This window comes from Drosophila suzukii, chromosome 3, assembly GCF_043229965.1.
Source record: "Drosophila suzukii chromosome 3, CBGP_Dsuzu_IsoJpt1.0, whole genome shotgun sequence".
Taxonomy (NCBI): Eukaryota; Metazoa; Arthropoda; class Insecta; order Diptera; family Drosophilidae; genus Drosophila; species Drosophila suzukii.
In genome coordinates this window covers 82,631,155-82,658,171 of record NC_092082.1, presented here as the reverse complement: position 1 = coordinate 82,658,171, position 27,017 = coordinate 82,631,155, and the positions used below count along the sequence as shown (strand labels likewise).

The following is a 27,017-nucleotide window of genomic DNA, read 5'->3' as shown; positions in this document are numbered from 1 at the left end:
AAACGGGGAACGGTGAGATGAGATGAGCAGCTGTCTCGCCGATTTGGACATCGTACGATATCAATTAGAACCCTCAGGAACATCTCCTGACCAAGGAAAGAGTCCACCGATTGTGGCCTGATTCCAAACTGTCTGCCGGCAAAAGATAAATTGATTTCCCGCGAACAGTTGGGGTCACTTCATCCATTAACTCAAAATTTATGCTTTAGGAAAATATATATTTTAAGACGATACATAGAAAATTTGTAATTTGTGCCGATATCATAAAAAGAAAGTCTTATAGCGTTTCCATAACTCAAAAAAAATAAAAAAGGGATAGGAACTAAATAAAAAATTTTTAAGTTCTATATTTAAACAAAAAAATGTAAGTAAAAACACTTGAAATTCTTTTAAAAAAATTATTAATATAAATTCCATTTAAAATAAGTAGTTTAAGATATATTAAAGAAAACCTAGTATTATTACCTCGTCTGTATATTGATATACACATATGTGTTCCCTGTATAGGTATTACTCGTGTGTGCGTATAGATAATAGATACTCTTCTAAAACACTGCTCTTCCAATCGAATTTTGTCTCTCTTTTCGGTTGACTTCTCTTTGCCCCAGTATGTTTCCATTTCTTATCTCAAACATTAGCGAGCTTGTTCGAAAATATTAATTGGGAAATGCAGAGAACATGTTGTGGTGCACTCTAAAATAGTACCTAACGATCCACTTTCCGTACAGCCACGCAGAAAATAAGATCAAGGACAAGTGTTTACGCGAATATTATGTAGTCACCCTGAGGAATCGTACGATTATGACTCGCATTCCAAATATTTCTTATTTCTGCCATTATAACTAAGCACTTTGTAATCTCGTGATTCCAAATTGGGTGCGGGTTCACTTCTCAAACGATAGTCTCGTGTTTTTGGGGGCTGATAAGAAAATAAACGACTACGAAAATAAACACTATAAACGGAAACACGTTTCAAATGACTTTTTTCCGGGTTTACGAGGGGTCAATAAAGAGGCGGGGAAATAGATTTAATCTCTCGGAAAAATACATTTTATTTCAAAATCATGTCCATGGACTTCATACATGTAATTGGTAAACTAAAGTTAAATAGATTTAGGAATAAATTATGCAGCGTCAAGGGTTTCCATGTAATTTCCCCTGGGAAAACAACCCCTTTTATAAGGCTAAATGCTAACATGATCATGATCTTCTGTCTTCTCTTTTTTGGTTGCGTATGAGATTTCAGAAATGATATAATACTTGGTCTATTATTTAATAGGTAAATGCCTTGCCTTTGGCCTGGCCGAATTCTAGATGCCCTGTAACCTCTGGAAAAGTTTAAGTATGTTGGGTTCTTGAGATTTACTAGTACTTGTGGCCATTGGTCTTAGATCCATTTGCGTCAGCTGATCCCCTCAGGGGCTGGGACTCTGGGGTCTGCTGGAGTTCCTGGCCCGTCTCCAGGTAGACATCTCCCTTAGTCTTCTTACCAAACCGCTCGCCATCCGCAATGGTCTCCAGCATGGGCTTGTTGTGCGTCTCTGGCAGTAGAAGTGATAGTAATCCCGCTGTCAGGGCGAGGGATCCGCAGACGAGTAGTGGCAGTGGTCGCCAAATGGTGGCCAAAAAGTTGAGGTAGGGTGCCATCATTCCACTGATACGGGCAACCATGGAAGCGGCTCCCAAGGCCACATTCCTCACCACAGTTGGGAACTGCTCGGCGGAGAATATGTAAACGGTTCCGTACGAGGCAGTGATGGCCAGTTTGCCCAACATGGCGCAGGCCACAATCAGGGTGTTCATCTTCTCCGGAATGATGCCGGTGGCCAAAAGGCTGACTCCCGCCAGTACCAAACAGCCACACAGAATGGATCTTCTGCCCCAGCGGTTCAGTGTGAGGAGCAAGAATATATAGGCTGGTATCTCCACAGCTCCCGAGATAAGGAAATTGAGAAGCACGTTGGCACCCAGATTATTGGTGTTCCAGGAAAGTCCATAGTACACGCCACTCGTGACCAACCAGTCCAGGAAGATGAGCAGCGTCTTCCGGCGGAGATTGGGGTAGCAGAAGAGATCCCACACAGAGGGCGGTGGTCCCGCATCCTCCTGATCCTCCAGCTTTTGCTTGGCCTTCTCTTCGGAAGACTCTCCCTCATCCAGCAGATCACTCAAGGTCTCATCAGTTATTTCCACCTTGTTAAATCTCGCCGCCTTTTGCATATTGGCAATGGCGCAATCTTTTCGACCCTTTGAGAGCAGCCAGCGGGCAGATTCTGGAATGATCCAGTAGTAGCACATGAAAATGATTCCCGGCAAGGTGAGGGCAATTTGCAGCCATCTCCAATCGTGGACAAAGTAGGCAAAGCCCGCTGTTAGCATGAATCCCACGGAGAAGAACATCATCACAAAGATGCCGGCGTAGAGGCGCTTGTCGGGTCCCACCATCTCCATGGCCACCACATAGGCCACCAGGAATACTCCGGAGGTAGTGGCCCCCACTATCAAACGGGCGAATGTATAGGTGATGTACTCCGGAGCCACTCCGGCCAGAACTCCAAACAGCACCTGAATGACCAGCGAGGCGAAGAGGATGGGCTTGCGTCCATATTTGTCACTCAGTTGGCCAAAGACGATGCTGCCCAGGAGGACGCCCAGCATGAAGAAGGAATCGCTGGTGGCTGCCAGGAAGTCCCGGCCACAAACCAGGTTCCATTCGGTCACCGCACTATTGAGGTACTTGCTCTGGTCGTAAACGTATCTGGAACAGGCCTTAGTTTCATTGCTACTCCGGGGAATGCTGCCATTTAGGTACTCCTCACTGTATTCCACATCGTAGTAGGCACACTTTTCCCCCCGGGGAAACGAGAGGTTCCACAGGTGGGTGGGCAACTCATAGGTGCTACTGCCATTCTCGTAAGGTAACTCACATCTAAAGTCGGGTTTGGCTAGCAGGAAGACCCCCGCAAACTTGTGAAAGGCCACTGGAATGGAGGTCAGGCAGATGAGGAAGTAGATTATCTTCTGGTAGCGTCCAAAATCGCCCACATGAACGATGGCCTCGTCGTATCCCATGTTTCTGTTAGAAACCTGAAGAAAATCTAAATCTTAGATTCCTTTTCGCGTAGCAGCTGACTTCGTCTAGCGGTGGCGGTACAATAAATCACTAACTCGGAACCGCTATGCTTTTGGGCACTATCTCGTGATGTCGAAGCACTCGGCGGTTCCTGAGAAACACAGAGCCCGAATGTTTCGCCACTCGGTTCTCTGCTCCGTTGACGTGTACTTTGCTCCCCCCTCCCAAAAAAATGAGAGAGAACTCAAGTACAATTCTCCGTTCCGGCAATTATCGGACAACACGTGTTGCCAAAATATTATATGTTGGCCCGGTCAGAACAGAAAACCACAGTCCAGAGAGGAAGTACAAGCACAGAGCGGAACTGGACAAAGAAACCGGCACTCGATGCGTCACCTTAGGCCAACGAAACCGAACTAAGCACTAAAACCAAAAACCAATGCAATAGCTCAGGCAGACCGACAGGGCCAACAAACGCTTATGGACTGAGTGTATACCCGAACCGCTCTGATACTCGGATACCATATATATTATATCCCCGAGTGTTTATGTTGGCGAAAAAAAAAGAAGACGGGCAAACAAATGCCGGCTGCATGCGCACTCTCTGTGGAATCGGGAGAGTGGTTCTCTAATACCACGATAATGCCGATACCGCCACTCCAGTTCCTGGTTATTGGACGGGAGGATGAGAGGTGACTGGTATCGAGCCACCCCTAGTCGTGTTGGTAGCAAATTACAGCGATCCCAGGCGTTTATATGAAAATGCTCTACCAATTTCCATTTGCACAGCCGTTCGAAGTCAGGTAAGTGGAAACTCGAACGCCACATTGTATGTATGGTCGTTCGTCAATCAGGCGATCACTCAAGAGCTCTTGTGCTCTCTCCTCTTCCAATTGAGCCGCGCTCCGACTCCGACAGACAATTAAGTGAATCTCACAGAAAAAACGAAGAAACTCTGGAGTTCAGGGTCCCAACTTTAAGATACTTACTACTGGTCTATAAAAAAATGTTTCCCAGCTTGAAGACTTCATTTCTCATTGTATATATTATGGTAAATTATTATTATGTCATCTAAAAACACTTAAGCCACATACAAAAAGTCTAGTATTCTTTAGAAAAATATAAATTTATAAAAACAGAATCTATTATTAGCATTAGGGGATAACATAAGACTCTCTTACTCTTAAGTAAATTCAATATACCCCTGGAACCTACCAGTACCGGCTACAGAAACCTCTCTCAATTGAGCTCAATTAGTAAGCGTGGCACTGTCCCATTATGAGGGCGCAAAATCAAAGGCGGAAAATCATACGATACAATGGGTCCTCCTCTTTCACCCTCATCTCTTTCTTCCGCCGGCTTACTGGTATTAGTAATCCTCAAGATCTTCAAATGAATCATCATCGTTATCATATTGCAGAGCGCAGGGTAAGTGGAACATTTGATCCGCAGAATATATCCAGGTGGCAGAAACTATTAAAGTAAACACAGAAAATATATTAAGGAACTCACTTGTTAGCTGAGTAAACTACCCCATTTGGAGCCCATTAAAACGGGACAGGCGCTGTGTGCAGAGTATTTGTCCTTTTGAAGGGTTTTGAGGTTTAGGTTATAGAACAGTAAAGCGGTTCCTTTTTGGGGAGTATGGCTGATTCGGAGATGGGGGAAAACTGTCAAGCCACCTTGCTCCACGTCATTTAGCTGCAAAGAATCAGGAAATAATTGGATACTTGTGCCATTTCTACAAACCAAAGTATAATCAACTTACGTAGAAAATCAGGGTGGCTAGTCTATCGCCCTCCGAGATATATATTGTACTCTGAATAAAAATTAGAAAATGAGAATATATATAAAGTTATCTTCTATCTATCTATCTATCTATCTATTATGTCTCACATTTGCGCCAAAAGTATCGTAATGGGGCAAGTACTGCCCGCCCAAGCCGTAGTTGAGCACCAAAATACTATCGCCTGATTTCTTGGTTCGAAGGCCAAATCCCGTAATTTGGCTAATCCTTTGATTAATACTTTTAACTACCCAACTGGAATCACCGGGATGGAAGTGGCCTTTAGAGGTGCGACCAGGGTTCTTTTTCATTTCATACGATTCCCTATTGACGGTAGACGATCGTGTCATAACCGGAATGGTAATATTCTTTAGTTCTGAAATCTCCCTGTCATATATCACATCATAGTATTTGGCCACAAATGGATCCTCGTTGAGAACCTCCACCTTGAATGGTGCCAATCGCAGGAATGGATGAGTTGTAAAGTCGTAATGGCAGCTTAAATCGTTGGTATCTTCAAATAGACCCCGACATCCCTCTTTATGGTCGGGATAAAACTCCTCATACTGATCTTTTTTTGGTTGTCCAAACTGATAGAGATCCCCCTTCAGTTGACTTATTTGGCGTTCGATAACCACGTCGTGGGATGCCCAAGTCAAGGCTTCTCTCAGAACTTTCAAGGCGGAAACTTTCTTATCTGGAGGGATATAAATACGACTTCAAAATATTGGAAATATATTATTTTTAATAAGGTATAGAACAAATACTTACTCATATCTAAAAGGTTTCTGGCATACAATTGCCCTGCTTGGGCAAAGTTAAAGCCCATAACCTTTAGTGGTTTAGAAAAGGCAAAAAAATAGAAAATCTCAGTCATTTTAAACCAATCTTCCGCTTGCAGATAATATCCTTTCTGATGCCCAAATTTTGCAAGAGCGAAACTGTCCAGAACATCCAAACGCGATCTTTAAAAAGAAGAAATTTTAACCAAAAGTTTGTTCAAACCTTTTTCTCACCTATATTGCCTCCCATTTAAACGTCCTCGGGAAAAATCTTGAACTTTAAGGTCATACATTCTTACTAAAAGATAAATGCTATGCCTTGCCTCTAAAAAATCATCTTTCGAGGGCAAGTACTCTCGAAGACTTGACATTTTTTCTATCTCGGCTACGATAAAATACGTAAATAGACCGTGAACAGGTTGAATATTTTATGGATAATACCTTTTCCATCATTTTGCCGCATAAAGCTCAACCACTTTGGCCAGTCGTGGTGCAGATGTCGCAGAAGGGCAAACGACTCGATAGCACTAAAATCTTGGCCCATTCCCCACTTTTCCAACTGTTCTATTACCCTGGAAAACTTTATGATCAGCGGAGAATCTTCTTGGCCCAGGGTTTTAAATTAGGTAACTCACAGCTCGAGCGTGTCCAGTTTTTTCTGCAATTTCACTGCATATTCGTAGAGCACTGAAGCGAGTGTCTCTCTAATTCGAAGTAGTCTGACCATTTCGGCGGTGGAACTTGAATATTCTTGATCGCTAAGCACAAAGCTTGGTTTGTCAGATAACACCGAGATGAACAGAAATATTATGAGGCTTTTCATTCTGCGATTTACTTGGAGAAACGTTAAAATTAAACTAACTACTTGTCTAGCTAAATGCGTTTTAGACACGTTAAAAGCAAAACGAATCATTTGTCAGGCTATGGTAGCAATGGAGTAAGTGATGAAGTATGTGTGTACTTCTAACACTGATAATTCCCACTTTACTAATTGATATATATTTAAAACACGCGCCATCTTAAACTTTTGGTCACACTGAAATATCAATAGTGGATTAGAGACCATCTCTCTGACCCGTGAGTACTATCGAATTTTGTTGCATCTCTATCGCTCAGCTGTTGCGCGAGTCATCTCTCTTTTTTACCGTTCTCTTTTTCTTTCATTTTTTCCCGCTACTTGTTGTTTTTCTTTCTTTTCTTTTCCATTCAACAATTTACTCCAAAGTGGTAAGAGTAATTCCTGCTCATAAACAAAGTGCGCTTTTAATCGATAAATGTTATTGTTGCTCTTGTTAATTAAACGCGTTTCAGTGGCGGTTTTCGCGCCGTCAGTTCATTAATGTTGTTAATGTTAATGAGCAATGTTATCGATGTAGAAAATAAAAATACCGTGGTCTGTCTTTTTCGCGTTTTTAATTTCAGTGGCGGTTGTCTCACACTATAAAATGTAAAATATCAAAAACATAATTTGATAAAATAGTAATATTCGATATATCAGATGAAAAAACATATCGATAAATATTTATTTTTATTCAAAAACATCGATATATTGATATTTTGATATATTTTTCCCATCCCTAATTCCAGCCGTTGCTTTTCGAAATGCAACAAAAGTGGTTTGTTTGTTGACAGGCGGTTTCACTTCGACCCGGTAATCCCAACGCGACGGTACGCGATCGTGCTCGTCGTCGCTTGAAAGTGAGCTGTTTGAATTCAGACAAACACAACACCCAGCTGAAAATACTTCAAGTTTTCAAAACAATTTTTCGGAGAAGTGTCGCGTTTGATAAAATTTCAAGTTCTAAATTCTAAGCGCAAGACAATCAAACGAGAGAAACCCATCGAAACCCACGGAGGAGATCGATTCCAAGTGGGTGGCTCCTTCCTCAATGTCTGTGTGCGTCCCCGGAAAGATTATCCCTATTTGCCAATAGCACTTGCCCTGCCAGATCTGCACCAGTCATAAGGTAAGTGTTTCTATCTTCAGAGGATTGGGTTCTGGTATTACGAGGGCTAAACCCATTGGAACCCCCCAGATTGTGAGTGCTCACCTGTGAAGGCCTCTGGCTGTTTTTTTTGTTGACTTGCGCTTTTCACAATGCCTGACATTGGCGAATTCTTGCCCACGAAAATTGGTTACCCACATATGTGAGTGGTGCAACCAAGAAATCGATTAGCAAATGCGGAAGTGATAATGCCCTATTTAGGGGTAGTGTGATTTTTGACACAGTCTTGATAGTGTGTGAAAAAATATATATAAATTAATCAAAATGAGAAAAATTATTTAGGAATTTTAGAGAAATATTATTATGGATCATATTTATTTATATGCCAAGTAGCTTAAAAGATAATATTTTTGATTTATCGTCTATATAATATATCTCTAAAATTCATTTAACAAGCTAAGGACTTAAGTAATGACTTGTTTTCAGGGTATAGCATGACCCTTATCTTAGTTTATTTATGTACTACCCTGCATTTTTCAATAATATTCGTTCTGAAGACTCAGAAGGTTCGAGGGCTAAACGTGACCGTGAATCAAACAGAAAGAGAGCGCAGTCGCAACTGCAAATGTCACCACCGATTCTTACAATTCCCACAGCTGTCCTCCTACCACATTCACATCCACATCCCGCACCCACAACCATTCCATGTGTACATAAACCCTGGAAAACAGAGAGAAATAAATGCTATTTATAGGCAGAGTCAGGCAAAATGCTGCCCCATGTCAACGTCGCCTTCGCAGTTGTTGTTGTTGTGTTTTTAAAGCAAACTCAAAGATAGATTTGTGTCTCGACCATTTTAATTGAGTGCGGAAATGAGGAAACATTTCTTGGAGCCCCCATCCAGGAATACAAGTGTCGTTGCTTGGTTCTCCACGATCGACAGTCTGTTTCTCGATTCGAGGCACATTTCGTTTATTTATATGGAAAAGCAGGGAGGAGGTTGACGAGGATGACGCCGCTCCTTTGCGCATGCGTGTCCATGTTAGCAGACGTGCCCATCCTATTCTGAGCACTTTAAAGCCAATTAAACGGGTTCGACAATACCCTTTCATGTGGCGAGGGTATTTGCTTTACTCGGGGGTGAGGAAGGGTTCCTTTGCCAAAGGAATCGATGGTAAAAAGCAAACAAGAATGTTAATATGGGTGCTAAAAATAAATACGTTTTAACTTTGGAAACCTTAAAATCACATCGTAAATTATGAAATCATTTTTTAAAACTACAATATTAAACAGATCTGAGAACACTTATTGGGATAAACATATGGTACTTAATTTTAGGAGTATTCGGGTATCATTTCACCTAATGTTCCCCTAAGGGTCTGCTTGTTCCGACGTGTTGGGCGTATTATTCCAGATCCTCTGCGGTCCGCTGAAGGTATGATCGTATGTATGTACATACCCCTGTTTTTATCGCTGTGCTGGCTGTCACTCAAGCCCCGTCCAACCCCCTTTCACCCGGCAGGACCACCCCCTCGCCGGATGGCGAACTGGGTTCAACACGCGCCACACAGCTGACAGGATCACGATCCATTGTCACCGCCGACAGCTGCTTATATGGCGTATTATATCCTGAACCCTGGTTCAGGCAGCTCCTCCAAAACAAAAGCCTTTGGACTACGCAAAACCCACTTTGGAGTGGCCACCAGTTGGACTCGAGATGCGTTAGATCAATTTGCATATAATACAAAAAGAGAAACACCGAAACGGCCGACGATTGTTCAAAGATTCGCAGTGAAAGTCAGCCGAGTGTGTGGTTTAATTGCAGCTTTTGTTTTGATAGTCGATTAGCATAATTCAAGATGTATTTTACTCGTATCGTGGGTTTGATGGCTTTTTTATGTACCTCTTGTTTTATGTATTACTTTTTGCATTGATGGCTAACGCAACACGTGCTTATAACATTTTTGATTAAAATATTTATGAAGGCGGGATCGTAAGGGAAGTGCCGTTTTAGTTTCCTGTTCGAAAAATATATGTATGTATATGATGATAAGACTATGTCACGAACAACAACGGTTATTCAAACTGTATCGTATCCTCATTGCAAAAGGGCTTAGGTTTTGGAATGTAGTTGGGCTGAGATAAGAAGCTACTTAAATTGATAGCGATGGATCTGTCTTTAAAAGTAAATAATTATGAAAGAGGTTTATGGTATTATAAAAACCGTATACACAATTATTTTACCCATAGTATCAATTATAAAGTTTTTTTCTATAGTTTGCAATTAACCAGTTTGTTTGGTTACAATTCGAGCTATAAATCTCTCAATAACTGTTACTTTCATTTGATTAATGACATCCCATCTATTTATAACTCTGTAATCATCAAACAAACGTTTAAAAACAAAGAAACTGAAAACAGATTTGCATAGTTTAAGCTTTCGATGGGAAAGAGGCTCGACTGCTTGGGATCGGTTAATTTTGTTTAGCTTGTTTCGGGGTTCACGTTACCTGGCCAATAAATATGCGAGTATTGTGTCCATTACAAAGGAACTGACAAAAATAATCATATTTCCCTTGTATTTGGTTGGCGGCCGTCAAACAAGTAATTGCGCTGAGAAGTTAGATAAGATTAAATGTGAAGCGATAACGAACCGCCAAATAAAAACAAAGGCTGGCTAAGACGGGTCCGGAGACAAAGGCCCGAAATGTTGACCCCAAAATAAACAAAGTGAAGAGAGCACCCTTTAAATGGTTCCCAGTTCTCAGTTCCCCCATTTTTCACCCGTTTACATATCCGCCAAGTGCAAAGTAACGACTTGCAGGTCTCCACCATATGGAAAATCTGTGAACATGTGTTGGAGAAAATGAGTTATGATGCCATCACACAAATCCATCAACGTCTGGAAATGTCTTGGGTAAATGGCAATGGCAATGGGAATCGGAATCGGAATGGGAATAAAACCCAGACTCGATCTGGGTCTGGACTGTCGGCGGTTAGCATTTGCATTTTAATTGCAGCTCCGAATTGTAGGAAGCGGGCAGCGTTAATTGCCGTTTGGCTCACAAAAAAACGCTTTTCAATTGTCGGTAGTTTTCCGGCTTTTTCGGATTTCTTTTGACTGGTCCGCACCGCATTAATTGGTTCCACTTGCTCGGCGTTTAACTATCGACAGTCATTTCTTCGTCTTAAATCCCCCTTCCCCCAGTTTTTTATATACAATCCCAAAGTCGTTGAACCCGCGTTGCAACCAAAAGCACTCGAGTCTGCATTTGTGGGGCAGCCCCTCATGAAAAACTTAAAACTAAACTAAAAAAAAAATAACAAAAAAATAATAAAAACAAAACAAAATTGGAAAGAGATGGCAAATAACAGAAAAAGATTGGAAAAACAAAACGCTACGAAAACTTGTTTCGGTTGTGACTTTTGCGCATGCTCAGCGTTTTGCTTGCCAACGCTTTACGGTACAGTGAACTCTGGCCCCGTCACCGTTTCGTTTCCCGCTTTTCAAATGTGTGCGGACCAAAATCATGTTCCTGTGACGTTTGGGCCATAAATTTTACAGCTGCAGCTTCTATTGTTGCAAGTGTAATTGCTTTTCGACCATTTTATCCCTCGTTTTTTTTTTTGGCTATTTGGATGGGCCAAGTTGGTTTAGTTAGCCGGAATGACTCATCACTCTGCTCCCATTTGGTGGCCACTGGCAGCTGCAAAATCTGCGGCCAAAACAAGTTCAACTGGTTGCCCAGCGATGCCTTGTAAATCCATGCAACCGATACAGACAGGGAAAAGCACCTTCTAATATTGGGAACTTTTGATATGTAAAAATGGAGTGGGGTCACCAGATATTATACCTCTTACTACTCAGATTATTATAAAAGAAACTATATTTTTACAAGAACATAAAATATATACTCTGTGATTATTTTTGGCTTTGATTTTTGTTAAAAGATAGGTTGGGGTCACTTTTATAAAGGAGTGGGGTCACCAAATATCATATTTTTCATAACTTCGTTTATTATAATGTAAACTTTTTGCAAGATTATTAAATATATAATCTAGCTTATGATTCTCATTTTTAAGTGGGTGAGTCTTTTCTAAAATGCCAATGAAATGAACGATAGTTAGTAAGATTTGTTGCAGTGCATTGAGAGGTTTTGTGGCCCCCGCGCTGCACATTCGCGATTCCGATTCGGAACCTGGAACCTGTCGCACCGTTAGTACGTCCCTCCATCTTCGGGGACCCGTTTCCCTGGACTCCTGGATCACGTGAGCCAGCCCGTCTTGACTGGTTGAACTTGATATTGATATCGGAACATGGTCAAGGAACTGACCGGAATGGCGAACGCAACTGGTTTTGGGATCATAGGAGATCGATTCTCGTTGGTTAGCACGGTGCAAACAATGCCAAGCTGGCCAACAATGCTCATTGGATTCCAATGAAATGTGCTCCGCAGAAGAAAGAAGATTCGCTAACGGTTCGAGCTGAGTTGAGCTTCTTTCTCAGCGCTTTTGGCCTCAAATTGCCTTCGGTTCTTCATGGGTTGTAACCCAGGAAAGTGTCGCAATTATTACACAATTTTCGTGGTTCGCCGTCGTCTCGTTTCGACTTTGTTTTAATTTTCCTTTGTGTGAGAGGCACAAGCAAGTCGAAATGTTTTGGTTTTCCACAGTGGTAGAATGGCACACGAGCTGGTTTTTCGTTATGAAATGCTGGCAATTGTTTCGTTTGCAAAAGTTTTTCGTCTTCTCATTTGATTTGTCTTTGTTTCGGGTTGTGTTTTAACCGGGAAGTGACACAAATATGCTATTCCAAAAGGGAACCCTAAAAGAAATAGGTCACCAAGTGGAGTAAACCATGATATGAGATATGACAATGAGTTGGATAACCAACATATTTCTCAAGCCATAGAAATTCAATTTGGTATCCATATCCATAAAATAAAATTTTTATGAAAGATAAATTAACAACGAACCATATAGGGTTTCACATTTAAATCTTCTCGTAACACTCAATTTCATCCAATTATTTCTCATTTTCCTTACAAATTTCCCCATCTGAATTCAATTGATTTAAAAAGCCCAGTATCTTTTGAGAGATCATCTTCTCACATCACTCAAAGTTTTGCCGCGAGACAAATCAAATAAACAACAACGCTGCTGAATATTTGTTAGCTCCATTAATTATAACCTTTTCCAATGCGCAATGCAACAGAATGCATAACAAAGCACATGCCAAAACAATGGGCACATTACGAACAACATGATTATTAATTATTCAGAAAAGGCAGCAGTAACAACGGTCATTTATTGTGTTTGCCTTTGGTTTTTGGACGTCGCCCGGCGGGTCTTTTGGCCAAACCGGAAGCTGAACCTCGTCACCCGCAACGGTAGAACAGTTTTCCATGACACAGAGAATTACACGCCATTTCCAGAACACCAATGGATCTAAAATATACTGTTCAGATACCAAATATTTATGGGGGGAGCGTAATATTTCTTGTATGGATTTAAAAAATTATTGAATTGGATTTTCTAATTAAGAAATTATATATTTATTTTGCATCTTAGTGCTATGCTAAATACTAAAGACCTAAGTAGTATATTTACCTCTCAATGAATACTTTCATTCTGTTAAGAAGTGTGCCAAGTACCTTATCGCAATGTAATGCTTATCAGAAAATTACGAAACTTAGTTTCTAATCATATCATAAGCCCTTTATTGTAGTTATTTTATTAGGAGGTAGAAGAAATGTATAATGTTCAATGAAAACGAACTCATTAGCATTAAGAACTTCACATGTACATTTTGATTATATTGTAATTTTAAGCGCTATAATCCTCAGTTATTAATGAAAGGCGCCTAAAAATAAAGGTATAATTTATAAAAAAAAGTAAAAAAGAAACACCTATTATATTTGTCAGGTGTGGGGTTCGAACCCACGCTCTCTCTCGAGAACCAGAGCTTAAATCTGGCGCCTTAGACCGCTCGGCCAACCTGACTGTGTAGAAATGTCGACAAACGAGCTATACAAGTGAACGGCTGCCTGGCTGCCAGTGCCATTTGCGGTGGTCGGATATGCTGACTAAAGGGGGTGTTTTTCTGCCTCTTTTATAAGTAGGTGGGGGGTATAAACATACATATGTATATCTCTTTGTTTGAGTAATGAAAGGTATACAGAGATAATGAGGTTATCTACTACTTAATTTTAGTTATTTAAGTTACTTTAAAGTGATTTTGGGAAGAAAAAAAAAAGGATGGGTGTGGAAAAAAAATATTTGTATTATCCTTAAGGGGAAATCGAACCCGGGATCTTTGAATTTCTACCGTAAGCAAATAGTACTAAACTCATATTTCTATTTATAGAATGTTTTGCTGCACTCGCGTACTTTTTCGCCAATTTCCATCTCATTTCGCTTTGTTTCGTTTCGTTTGGTGGTATTGATCAAGCGATTACAGAACAGCAGATAGGCAAACAATGGACGTAAATTCCTCCCCCGACCGCAACCCTATAATTTTTTTTGTGTTTTCGCTACGTCACAGCCCAGCGAACTACTCTCTCCATCGCTGTTTAGAGAAAGCTCTTGCGAAAGCTTTTCTAATGCCGCTATCAGATGCATCTTTACGGAACAGAATTGCTAATCCATCACGGATTTGTTTTGATTTTTTTTTCGCATCTTAATCGCTTTGTTTACTAGAACTCGAAGAGCTTAAAAAAAAGCTTGAACCCAACCCATGTACCCCATTATAAGTAGCACATACCATATAACACCCCTTGTTGAATGCCCGTCAAGCAGCTGTTGCGTCTATGGCGTATGAATAACTCAATTTGCCAATTGGAGTGAAACACAAGCACCGCGGGATAGCTAAAGAGTAGGGAATATATATACACGACAATTGTTTATACAACTGAGGTGAAGAAGGTATAGCACTAAAATAATACTGAAGGGTGTTAGGAACTGTAACTAAAGATAGGATAAAATAATACTGAAGGAAGTTAGGAACTGTATCTAAAGATGGGATCATGATTAATATGATGAAAACTAAATCAGAACCACAGCTAAGAAACAACTGCTATCCATACTTATATTATTACTTATATTAATTCTGTTATGAGATCATATGAGGTAGTACAAAAATTACAGGAAGGTTCGATTCAAATGGCTTAAATTACTAAAATAAATAAAAAGCGATAGAAAAGATATATTTTATAGTTGATATGTGGGACACTGGATGAAAAATTCTTTCTTAATTAGAACTTATCAAATAAATATTTAAAGAGCTAAAAGGTTGACCCCTGCTGTCGGTGTAGACAAATCCGGAAGTTGTTATTCACGCTGCATCGCCGCGAGGCTTCCTGGTGCAACATCGAGCGGCTCCGATGACTCCGCCGCACTTGAGGCAAGTGTTTGGTTCGGGGGCCATTGTTTATACCCGCTCCCGAATTGGGACACAAGCCAGTAAACCATTTGGAATCATAAAAAAATTACAAAAAAAAAGATGTGCCTGGCACGCAGCTGGAATTATTACTGTGCCACCCACTCGCCGACATCGGTAATTGCGGATTCGGCGCACTTCGCAGCCAACGAAGCCGAATGCCGTATACGATATACAGAGATACACACAGAGCAACCCCGAGTTTTGATAGAGGTCGGTCATCCTGCCCAGAATCCGGCAATCGGCAGTGCATGTCGCGCATTTGCTGCAGTCGCCACGCCACGTGAATCGCCCTCTTATAATTCCCAATCGGTTTTTTTCGGGGCGGTTGCCCGAATCGTAGAACTCGGTTACTGGGTGAAAACTGCACGGCAACAGCAGCTGTCGAAACATCATCATCATCATCATCATCCTTGGAAACAGCAACAATAACAGATACATTGCCCGTTGCATTTGGAGTCAAAAGTTCAGCAGCGCAACTGATTTCCTAGATATATGTATATACCATATATCTATCTCGACACGCGTCTGCTTTCGATCTGCCATTGTGTTTACCTCTTAATGTAGGTCAGAAATTTATGCAAAATTTTGAAATGTCGATAGAGCAAGCGAGAAAATTCAATTAAAAGTGAAAAGAGCTGCATCTCTTGGGTAATCCAGCGTGGATGGGCCAAAGTTTGCCAGCCAGTGGAAAGTGTTTAATCGATAGTGAAAAGCGCCAAAGTGAAAATCAATTGTCACTGCCTGCAGCATTTGTGGTAGTCGAATAATCAACATACAACCAGTCTCATCCCGAACGGTTTCACATACAGTCAACCCCCGAGGTGACTCACCCGTCACCCTTATTCCGTAGTCCTCCCCTTACTTTTTTTTTGAGTGCCAAAGCCTCTGCTCCAGTGCATTGCACTGCAATTAACCCATTAAGGCAAACCAGAACTGCAGTCAGGGACCCCGAAATGGATTTCTATGCCAATAACAATCCGGCGCACTCGGCCAGCACGGGTGAGTTCAATTAACTTGGCTTAATCGTCCGACAATCTTATCGCCAGACATTATTAAGAGTTGGCAATGACTTCTATTTGAGAATTTAATTTGGTGATCTATAAACGATTTTAATTAGGTGGGGTAATAATTGAAACGTTCGTGTGAAAGCGTAATTAAAATGCATTTAGTATGAGTTACTGATTGTTAATTAAATTAATTTGCAGAAAGCAATTGAATCATATTAAACGCTTAAGAAAAATTATGTTTTAGAATTATTTAAAGAAGTTTTACATTTATTAACCATCTACAGTTTATGGGACCTTACTTAAAATAGTGTTATTTAAAATTATAGGTTTTTTTCTGAAGAATTTATTTAAAATTATAGGTTTTTTTTAGAGAAAAAAAAATTGCTTATTGTAGTAGTTACCTGATTAAATCTATAAAACCGATAAGGAGCTATAAAATGAGCAAGTACTTTATAAGATAAGGTTAAAAATCTATAATGACATCTGCATATCGGTCACAATTATAAGGCATATTCATTAATCACATAAAGCATTTAATCACGATAAAAATGCATTGTGCCCTAAGTGACTTGCCACTTTTGCAACTTCTGATTAATTCCAGAATAGACAATGACGAATGCCAACCAAAAATTAATGAAAACAAACAGAAAACAGTGCGCAAATTTCCCAAAAGCCGAGAAAATTACAATAATAAAACTCTGGCACGCAACAATGTTTGTATTTTTTTTAGCAAAAGAGGGCGAAACCGTGAGCAGAGTAAACGATGATATCACACCCAAAAAACACCCACTCTGACCAATTTTCGCAAGTAAACATTGTCTGCTCTATTCCTTTTTTCAAGAAAATCACGCAGAGGCGTTTGGTTTACAGGCTAAGCCTCAGGCTAATTGCTATTCGGAGGTGGTTTTGGGTTAGGGTTTGGGTCGCGGGTCATGGGGTCATTGCATGTGCTCGGATTACGTATACGCACGGTGGGCCCTGGCCAAAACGAAATAAGCCTGTTAGCGGCAGCAGGTGTCGCCCATTCAGGCTGCACTTCATCATTTAAGGAGCACAAAAGGTTCGGTCCGGCTTCACATTTCATAAGCTTCTTGAACATGACTTGGCTGTTCTTTGGCCATATGTATGGCCCCCCCGCTCATCAGCCCTTTTGAAGGCCTCCGCCCCTGGGTTTTCTTGATTTTTTCCACACCTTCGCCTCTGCTCTTGTCCATTGTCAATGTCGCCTTGAAGCATTTCCTACGCCGCCAAGTCATTTGCTGCTTCCACACTTGGTTGCATCGTCTTCACTTGGAAAAAATATGTTCTTTTAATCAAAACTAAGATTAAGGGTTTTAGATGTTGCTTATTTTTAGCAAAGTATCTTTCGAAGTACCTTTTTTGTTGCTTACCATACCATTTTATAGGCAATCCTAAAGTAAATCATGTCCTAATCTAAAATATTCATGAAATACAATTACTGGCAAGTAATAGCCAATACTTCTGATTTAATCGCATTTTATTTAAGAATAATATTTTAAAAATGGTAACTGTGATGAAGACCTTATCTTTATCATAATTTTAACAACGGAAGCCTTTCATATTTTTATGTATTTTAAGAGGTGGAAAGTGTTTGTATTAAAAAATTAAACCAGCTTTATAATCATAACCTTTCCCATTTATTTTTAAATGCAAGTCCCAAGAAATCATGTTCAGAGTCCGGAAAGAACGTTTTTCCTGGTGTCGCCTTGAGTGTAAAAAAGAGTGAGAATCTGGGGGACTTGGGGCTTGCATTTCCATGCCTGGTCGTCGCCAAGAATGCAGCCGGGCCAGTTCTTCTGCCCCCCCATAAACGGCCATCAAACGCTGGCTTCTTTTTTAGACCTCCAGTTGCCTCCAGTTCCTAGGCAACTCTTCTGTATACATATATATATATTTTTTTTTTGCATGCACTGTGTGTGCTTGTTTTTTGCGCAATTTGTAATTTATGCCGCCATCTCATGCCCATGCAGCAGATTCAAGTGGCCCAGACATATGCGAAAGCGGAGTACCGAAGACCCAGGAGAAGGCGACAACGTGGCCGTGATTGTGGAGACTATCTTGTCTTGCATATGGAAACAGTCCCCCACCTCCACCATCGCCTTGCCAATCATTATTTTTTGCTCTCTGCTGCATAATCAAGATTATGTTAAATTGTCTGAGTAATTGTTGTTAATTTGCCTGGGCACATTATAAAGCGATTTCAACCATATGGACGGGGTTAAGCTCCGCTTTCTTTCTTACCACAAACTGGGCTAATTATGATGGATACATTGCAGCCCATAAATTGTTTGCAACACTTCGATATCAGCATGAGATTGAAGTTTCATTAGATATCCACCCTAATGCTGCATAAGCCAAATCGTTCGGGGGTAACAACTCGAGCAACATGAGTCATTTTGTTAAGTGAACAAAATGTATTTGGATCGATAAGACTTGACTTAATTCCTAATGCAATGGGTTTTTCGTGACCCGAATTCTTGCATTTAAATTGTTATTAGAACTAAAAGGTATCATGAGTCAACATAAAATGCATTTAGTTAGTCAGCCTTTTTAGAACTCTTCTTTAGTTAAATACAAAAAGATGTTATTTATAGAAAATCAAAAACATACCAAAACCAAATCTTTCTTTAAAATGTATCGTTCGATTGAGACCGCTATCTTTGAAGTCGTTACCAATGAATTTCCGGAAATAAACTTGAAATTAAATGTCAAGAGTGGTTAAAAGTGAAAGGCAGAGTTGGGGAAGTATTAAATATGGATTCCCAAACAAACGATATCTCAAACAGCTGTTTTGTAAACATCTGTCATCACTAAACGTTTTCTAAATGGCATCTATAACTGCAGATCTATTGAAAAACACCCACACACCAAAACCAGTATCTCAGCATCTATATTTTTTCTCTATCTTTTTGTTTGATTCTCACACAGACCAAACTGACTCATTTGGCAAAACAAAATAAGGCTTAACAATCATTTAATAATTTAGCACTTTGCGGCAAATTTATCTTGATGAATGCGGGAGATGGGGTATACGAACTGAGACCCAACAGAAAAGCCATTGTTCCCCCACAGTTCCCCTAAAATTCGAGAGCATTTTGTCGCAATAACAAATGAATACTACATATGTATGTATATTATACATGAAAATCTGAATGCACTGGAAAGAGATCGGGGGAAAAGGGCAGGCACTATTAACCTAGCGAGAGCAAAATAAATGGATTTCACCTTGACGCGCTCGCTAAAACAATAATTCCAACGTCACTGTCTCGCTTACCGAAATCAGATATCGGACTGGGTCTGGGAAGGTTCAGAGATATGTATATGTAGAGCTATAGCTCCAAAACTAGCTGTAAATGAGAGCTTGCGGTTATGAACACATCTACATACATAAGGATATAAACGAATGATGCTAGGTGTCTGGCAAATCGTATAACAAGGCCGTACACCTAAGGGGAGTTAAATATATGAATATATTTATGTTTCCATTTATATAGAAATGACGATGTCGCTGTCTACTGGAAACTCGTATATTCTAAGATAAAAGACACTTGTATGACATATTTGAACATCCAACTAATGTAAACTGATCCAATTTAATATTATCTTTTGAGATATGATGCTCAGATCCTGAAAAAAACGTTTTGATCGTAATCAAGATAGTGAGATAGTGAAACCTATAAATTTGCAGGCAGTTAAGAGCAGTATTTTTATTTTGACCGCGACTGTTATTGTGGGGCTTATCAACTGCTCTACACACACTACGCCCATGAGTCAGAAGGCAGTGCATGACCAAGAAAGGTAACCAGCGAATAGACATAAACGAAAGGCGAAATGAGCAGAGGCAGACGAAAAACAGAAACTGCCACAGCGACAGCAGTTAGAGAACAATGGTTACCAGGGAGAGGGCAGTACTACCTATACCACTACCACTTCCAGTTCCACAAGAGATAGAGAGAGCCCAGAGAGAGGCACTTACAGGTAGAATGGCCGTAAAACACCGGCACCGGTAACCCTAATGACTCTGCGAGAGCCGCACAAACCTCTCCAGCCGATCCGATCGCTCCACTCACTTGTCTTTCCACACTCAACCAGTGAGGAGCGTTTCTGGTCGGCTTCTCGGTTCTCTCAGTATTGGTAGTACGAGGTAGATAAGATTTTTCGCTTTGATATTGCCCCGCCATACGGTGTTACCTGACATAATAAATGTAAAACTAATCTATTTAATTCTTCTTATTTTAAAATCGCTACAATTTCGTGTTCTCTTTTTCCTGTTCCCATTACAGTGCGCAAAATGTTGGAGGACACCCAACTGGTGTGGGTGCGAGATGCCGCCGAGGGCTATATACAGGGCCGGATCACGGAGATCGGCACCAAGGAGTTCGAGGTTACGCCCACCGATAGGAAGTATCCGAAGCGCACGTGTCACTTCGATGATATCCACTCCTCCTGTGAGGGACCCCAGGACCATGATGATAACTGTAAGTATTATGTTCACTTCAAAAAATAATAGAGATATGACGAAGCTTCCGTTTTGGGGCCTTATCTTTCCGGTAGTATTATATAAGTGTGGCCAGAAAGTGAAATAAATTTATAATCTCTTAAAAACAAACTTATCAAGCTAGGAGTTTCACAACCTAAACAAGCTCGTATAATCACATTTCTCCATAGATCAAGTTTTTAAATGTTTTTTTACATTATCTACATGCAAGAATTTACCTTGGTGACCTATAGTATGAATCAAGAAAGCGAAATCGCGCAAAGTAGGGTAAAGATAAACATATCGAGCGTTCATGATCTTGAATCCATATCAATGATATAAAACACACATATTTCTGCAGTAGAAAGCCATCTTATCTTTAACCCGATAAGATCGCTTTGACGTAAACGAGACAAGAAATTTAAAGCGAAATTTTTCAGTGAATTAACTTTAAATCGAGCGAGAGAAACCCACACGTAGAGTAATGCGATAGATCTTGTGAAATACCATATATCTTAACCCTATTACACTTTGCCCTAGAATGAGGCAATCGTTAGCTACGCTTGCTTACCTGACCCCCGAACCCTTCAGACGGACGGGTGAAAGTGGTCGGGGGATTTGGCCGTAAAACTCGTATAATTCCAGGCGTTTTACTAACCCACATGATTTTATGTTTCAGGTGAACTTATGCTACTCAACGAGGCCACATTTCTGGACAATTTGAAAACACGTTACTACAAAGACAAGATCTACGTGAGTACTTAAAAAACGAGAACCAACCGAAATGGAATTAAGTTGAGCACTCATTTTGCAGACATATGTGGCCAACATATTGATCGCAGTGAACCCGTATCGTGAGATTAAGGAGCTCTACGCACCCGATACCATTAAGAAGTACAATGGCCGTTCTTTGGGTGAACTGCCTCCTCATGTCTTTGCCATCGGTGAGTGGATTAGATATTTAATAATGATATAGGAGCATATTAACGTTTTGAATATTAACTAACAGCGGATAAAGCCATACGAGATATGCGGGTCTACAAGCTGTCGCAGTCGATCATCGTGTCCGGCGAGTCTGGTGCCGGAAAGACAGAGTCCACCAAATACCTGCTCAAATACCTGTGCTATTCGCACGACAGTGCTGGACCCATAGAGACCAAGATATTGGATGGTAGGTCTTGAAAGAATACCTCTTTAAAATTACCTCTTTATGATAATATGATATCCTTTTCCAGCCAATCCCGTGCTGGAGGCCTTTGGCAATGCCAAGACGACTAGGAACAATAACTCTTCGCGCTTCGGCAAGTTCATTGAGGTCCACTACGATGCCAAGTGCCAGGTGGTCGGTGGTTATATATCTCATTATCTGCTGGAGAAGAGTCGCATCTGCACGCAGAGCGCCGAGGAGCGGAACTACCATGTTTTCTACATGCTCCTGGCCGGAGCTCCACAGCAGCTACGCGATAAGCTGAGTTTGGGCAAGCCAGATGACTATAGGGTAAGGGATCTTTAAGTCCTCAAATCATTCTCCTTCTCACGATCTCTCTTCTTTGACAGTATCTCTCTGGGTGCACACAGTACTTCGCCAACGCCAAGACGGAGCAGCTTATACCGGGCTCTCAGAAGTCCAAGAACCACCAGCAGAAGGGTCCGCTCAAGGATCCGATAATCGATGATTACCAGCATTTCCATAACCTGGACAAGGCCTTGGGTCGCCTGGGACTTTCGGATGCCGAGAAGCTGGGCATCTATTCGCTGGTGGCTGCTGTGCTTCACCTGGGCAACATTGCCTTCGAGGAGATTCCAGACGATGTGCGCGGTGGCTGCCAGGTGTCGGAGGCATCGGAGCAGTCGCTGACCATCACCAGTGGACTGTTGGGCGTGGATCAGACGGAGCTGCGAACGGCTCTGGTGTCCCGTGTGATGCAGAGCAAGGGAGGTGGCTTCAAGGGCACGGTGATCATGTAAGGATCTGCGTTTTAAGGACCTATTAAAGTAATCATTGAATAACCCATCAACCCTTTCAATTTCCAGGGTTCCTCTGAAGATCTATGAGGCTAGCAATGCTCGAGATGCCTTGGCCAAGGCCATCTACAGTCGCCTCTTCGATCGCATCGTGGGCCTGATCAACCAGAGTATTCCCTTCCAGGCCTCCAACTTCTACATCGGTGTGCTCGATATCGCTGGTTTTGAATACTTCACGGTGAACTCATTTGAGCAGTTCTGCATCAACTACTGCAATGAGAAGCTGCAAAAGTTCTTCAACGATAATATCCTGAAGAACGAGCAGGAACTGTACAAGCGAGAAGGACTGAATGTGCCGGAGATCACGTTTACGGACAACCAGGACATCATCGAACTGATCGAGGCCAAGTCGAATGGCATCTTCACGCTGCTCGACGAGGAGTCCAAGCTGCCGAAGCCCTCGTACTCGCACTTCACCGCCGAGGTGCACAAGTCCTGGGCGAATCACTACCGCCTGGGTTTGCCGCGATCCTCGCGCCTGAAGGCCCACCGCACGCTGCGGGATGAGGAGGGCTTCCTGGTGCGCCACTTTGCCGGTGCCGTCTGCTACAACACGGAGCAATTCATCGAGAAGAACAACGATGCCCTGCACGCCTCGCTGGAGGGTTTGGTCCAGGAGTGCGACAATCCCCTGCTGCAGACCCTCTTCCCCTCGGGCAGCAGCACATCGGTGCGCGGCAAGCTCAACTTCATATCCGTGGGCTCCAAGTTTAAGACTCAGCTGGGTGAGCTCATGGAGAAACTGGAACAGAATGTATGTATTGGGAACGAATTTCTTAATTAAATCCAAACCCTTATGTATGATTGTCTTTTTCAGGGCACCAACTTTATCCGCTGCATCAAGCCCAACAGCAAGATGATCGATCGCCAGTTCGAGGGCAGCCTGGCGCTGGCCCAACTGAAGTGCTCGGGTACAATTTCTGTGCTGGAGCTCATGGAGCACGGCTATCCTTCGCGTGTTCTCTTCGCGGATCTGTACAGCATGTACAAGTCGGTGCTCCCACCGGAATTGGTTTCCTTGCCGGCTCGCACCTTCTGCGAGGCCATGTTCCAATCGCTCAACCTGAGCGCCAAGGACTTCAAGTTCGGCATCACCAAGGTCTTCTTCCGACCGGGCAAATTCGTGGAGTTTGACCGCATCATGCGCTCGGATCCGGAGAACATGCTGGCCATAGTGGCCAAGGTCAAGAAGTGGCTGATTCGATCGCGTTGGGTCAAGTCCGCCCTGGGAGCCCTCTGCGTGATCAAGCGTAAGTTATCCTATAAACTTTTTTATATAATCTCCTCTTAAATGATATTCATTTCGATCTCCTTAGTGCGCAATCGAATCATCTACCGCAACAAGTGTGTCCTGATAGCACAGCGCATAGCCCGTGGTTTCTTGGCCCGAAAGCAGCATCGCCCACGGTACCAGGGAATTGGCAAGATCAACAAGATCCGGACCAACACCCTGAAGACCATCGAAATAGCCAGTGGCCTGAAAATGGGTCGTGATGAGATCGTTAGTGGGGTGAATGATATCTACAGGCAGATTGACGATGCTATCAAGAAAATCAAGGTGGTTATTGGTAAATTCCTATTTGAATACCTTACTGATTCTGATTCCCGCCCTCTACACAGTTGAATCCCCGCATCACCCAACGGGAAATGGACTCGATGTACACCGTGGTCATGGCCAATATGAACAAACTCACCGTTGATCTGAACACCAAGCTCAAAGAGCAACAGCAGGCCGAGGAGCAGGAGCGTCTGCGCAAGATCCAAGAGGCCCTGGAGGCCGAGCGGGCGGCCAAGGAGGCGGATGAGCAGCGCCAGCGGGAGGAAATCGAGAACAAGCGACTGTGGGTATTCGGATTTCCGGGATTCGAACTTATAAATAACCTTCATTGGAATCCACAGCAAAGCGGAGATGGAAACCCGACGCAAGGCTGCCGAAGCTCAGCGACTGCGCCAAGAGGAGGAGGATCGCCGTGCTGCCTTAGCGCTGCAGGAGCAGCTGGAGAAGGAGGCCAAGGACGATGCCAAGTACCGACAGCAGCTCGAACAGGAACGCCGTGATCACGAATTGGCTCTGCGCCTGGCCAACGAGTCCAACGGCCAGGTGGAGGATAGTCCACCAGTTATCCGCAAGTATGTGACTATATCATTTGAACCGCTAGGGCAAATAGTATATTTGAGATTATAATGGGGTTGTGTATCGTACATATTTTTTAAAATGGGGTTTCTTGAGAATACAGATAGTTTTCAATATAAAATATATTAAAAACAATAATCATACTGAAATTTAATCTTTTTTTTGTAATATTCTTATTATATAAATAAGTAAATGCTTATTTGTCGATAGATATTGTACATATATTAAATAGATATTAAGCCTTTAAATATTTTATAAAACTCACCAACTTTTTCCTCTTCCCCCACACGGAAACCACTCCACACTATCCACAACAATACACCACCACCCAACACACAATCCAACCCAACGAACACAACACAGTGGTGTCAATGACGCGTCTCCCATGGGTTCCAACAAACTGATCAGGTATAGCACGCTTTATGAATTACCTATGTCTCCAACTCTTGTAAATTTTGTCAATCTTTTCTTGCTTTCCCAAAAAAACACTAATTGGACAATGACTCACCCAAAAAAAACAAATCAACAAACAATTCTTTACTTCTTTAACTTTCTTACTTTCTGTATATTTTTGAAAAAGTTTTTCACAAGTTGTGTCAAACATTGCTTCGCGGTACTTGAATAAGTGAGTTGGTGCTGGTTTTGAAATCATTTCATACTAACATGTACTACTAACACCTAAAGTAATGAGCTCATGCCCACTAATCCAAAGCATTTGTAATTTACTACTACTACTAGAGAACTCCCATTGGCTTTTAGTTGTTGACTTTTCGATTCTTTTGTATCCTGTCACTATGAACATTTGATGCCATCAATGACTCACTTTGTTTGCTTGCGCTGATATATTACTTTGCTTGTATAAAAATTGGCTCTAATTGATATTACTATTCCTGTGGCAGATCGGAAAATGTGCGGGCCCAGCAACAGGCCCTGGGCAAGCAGAAATACGACTTGTCCAAGTGGAAATACTCGGAGCTGCGTGATGCTATCAACACGTCCTGTGATATTGAGCTGCTGGAGGTAAGAGCTTGAGAATTTTCGAGTTTTTGGAAAGTAAGTACTAAAAAACCTTTCGTATTGTTTATAGGCCTGCCGCCAGGAGTTCCATCGCCGCTTGAAGGTGTACCACGCCTGGAAGGCAAAGAACCGCAAGCGCACCACCATGGATGAGAACGAGCGTGCCCCACGCAGCGTCATGGAAGCTGGTTAGTAGAGCTCGTTAAGCACCATAACATACTGACATTTTATAAACCCTATTTCCCATTCTAGCCTTCAAGCAGCCGCCTTTGGTACAGCCAATCCAGGAGATTGTGACGGCCCAGCATCGCTACTTCCGGATTCCCTTCATGCGAGCCAATGCGCCGGACAACAGTGAGTGTCCTTTGTTAGGATACTATGATATAATACTAATAATGGAACATAATCTCCCCTACAGCCAAGCGCGGTCTGTGGTATGCCCACTTTGATGGTCAGTGGATCGCTCGTCAGATGGAACTGCATGCGGACAAGCCGCCAATTCTTTTGGTGGCCGGCACAGACGACATGCAGATGTGCGAACTGAGCTTGGAGGAGACGGGTTTGACGCGCAAGCGAGGCGCCGAGATACTGGAGCACGAGTTCAACCGCGAGTGGGAGCGAAACGGGGGCAAGGCCTACAAGAATCTGGGCGCCAAGCCGAATGGGCCAGCTGCCGCAATGCAGAAACAACAGTAGACCCATGTCTATAAGCAAACAACAAACAGGCACTGCATTAATCAAACACGTTGCCGTTTCGGTGGTCAACAGGTCAACAAAATTAGTAACTAACGAAATTCCAAAATAAGTTTTTTGCCAGTCAAATTTTACTGAAAGCGACCACGTCCATAAAACATTTTTAGTAAATATAACTATATTATATTATGAATGTCGAGCTTTTGATTTTGATTTCGATCCCATGTTTCTTTATACGCTCATTTTGTGCGCCCGGACTGTTGTGGGGGCCTTATACACTTAGCTATACAAATATATATCTCTGATTAAGTGAATCTTATGATGTAAAAGGAAACGGCAAGTTGTATTTAGTATTTAACGAAGTACTATTTAAATTGTGTATTTAGTTCACTGCGATGTATTTACATAATTGAATATATATTTTACAGTATTTTAAAAATAAATATTTGAAGTACATTTCTTGCGTTTTTTCCCGGGCCCCATCAATGTTGATGAATTTGGTAAACCGATCTTGTGCCCCAAAATATAACACGCTAAGAAGTCATGGTTTTTAACATATTTACATATAAACTATATTCAAATGTTACAAACAAAACTGTCTGCAGTGATAGATGA

General features: G+C 41.8%; 3 protein-coding genes and 1 non-coding gene across 11 annotated transcripts in view; 1 reads left to right on the top strand and 3 right to left on the bottom strand.

Annotated features, from left to right (window-relative positions):
• Window positions 1-1,023: 1,023 nt before the first annotated feature.
• On the bottom strand, window positions 1,024-3,564 carry Orct2 (Organic cation transporter 2). The gene has a single exon (XM_017088985.4). The coding sequence runs from the start codon at window positions 3,070-3,072 to the stop codon at window positions 1,366-1,368; it is 1,707 nt and encodes a 568-aa protein (XP_016944474.3). The 5' UTR covers window positions 3,073-3,564; the 3' UTR covers window positions 1,024-1,365.
• A 578-nt stretch (window positions 3,565-4,142) lies between these two features.
• Window positions 4,143-5,634, bottom strand: LOC108020608 (prolyl 4-hydroxylase subunit alpha-2-like). Its single transcript, XM_070995543.1, has 5 exons — window positions 5,631-5,634; window positions 4,970-5,556; window positions 4,842-4,892; window positions 4,606-4,774; window positions 4,143-4,546 (listed from the first exon to the last, which is right to left on the bottom strand). The coding sequence occupies exons 1-5, from the start codon at window positions 5,632-5,634 to the stop codon at window positions 4,443-4,445; spliced, it is 915 nt and encodes a 304-aa protein (XP_070851644.1). The 3' UTR covers window positions 4,143-4,442.
• A 7,872-nt stretch (window positions 5,635-13,506) lies between these two features.
• TRNAL-UAA (transfer RNA leucine (anticodon UAA)) lies at window positions 13,507-13,590 on the bottom strand. The gene has a single exon. It is a non-coding gene; the product is annotated as a tRNA-Leu (tRNA).
• Window positions 13,591-15,325: 1,735 nt separating this feature from the next.
• jar (Myosin heavy chain 95F jaguar) overlaps window positions 15,326-27,017 on the top strand; it is a 74,698-nt gene continuing 63,006 nt past the window's right edge. The window contains exons 1-17 of one of the 8 annotated variants that reach the window (XM_070996765.1): window positions 15,326-16,027; window positions 20,340-20,534; window positions 21,213-21,286; window positions 21,348-21,477; window positions 21,543-21,704; window positions 21,769-22,031; window positions 22,091-22,497; window positions 22,568-23,312; window positions 23,376-23,808; window positions 23,875-24,116; window positions 24,179-24,399; window positions 24,458-24,688; window positions 25,056-25,100; window positions 25,273-25,317; window positions 25,592-25,712; window positions 25,780-25,897; window positions 25,962-26,063. In XM_070996765.1, coding sequence (XP_070852866.1) covers window positions 15,982-16,027; window positions 20,340-20,534; window positions 21,213-21,286; window positions 21,348-21,477; window positions 21,543-21,704; window positions 21,769-22,031; window positions 22,091-22,497; window positions 22,568-23,312; window positions 23,376-23,808; window positions 23,875-24,116; window positions 24,179-24,399; window positions 24,458-24,688; window positions 25,056-25,100; window positions 25,273-25,317; window positions 25,592-25,712; window positions 25,780-25,897; window positions 25,962-26,063 — 3,580 coding nt within the window. In that variant the 5' untranslated portion in view covers window positions 15,326-15,981. Of the gene's footprint in view, window positions 16,028-20,058; window positions 20,201-20,236; window positions 20,262-20,339; window positions 20,535-21,212; window positions 21,287-21,347; window positions 21,478-21,542; window positions 21,705-21,768; window positions 22,032-22,090; window positions 22,498-22,567; window positions 23,313-23,375; window positions 23,809-23,874; window positions 24,117-24,178; window positions 24,400-24,457; window positions 24,689-25,055; window positions 25,101-25,272; window positions 25,318-25,591; window positions 25,713-25,779; window positions 25,898-25,961; window positions 26,064-26,127; window positions 26,859-27,017 lie in introns of those variants that run through there. The other 7 variants (XM_070996767.1, XM_070996768.1, XM_070996769.1 and 4 more) reach the window with 7 other exon arrangements.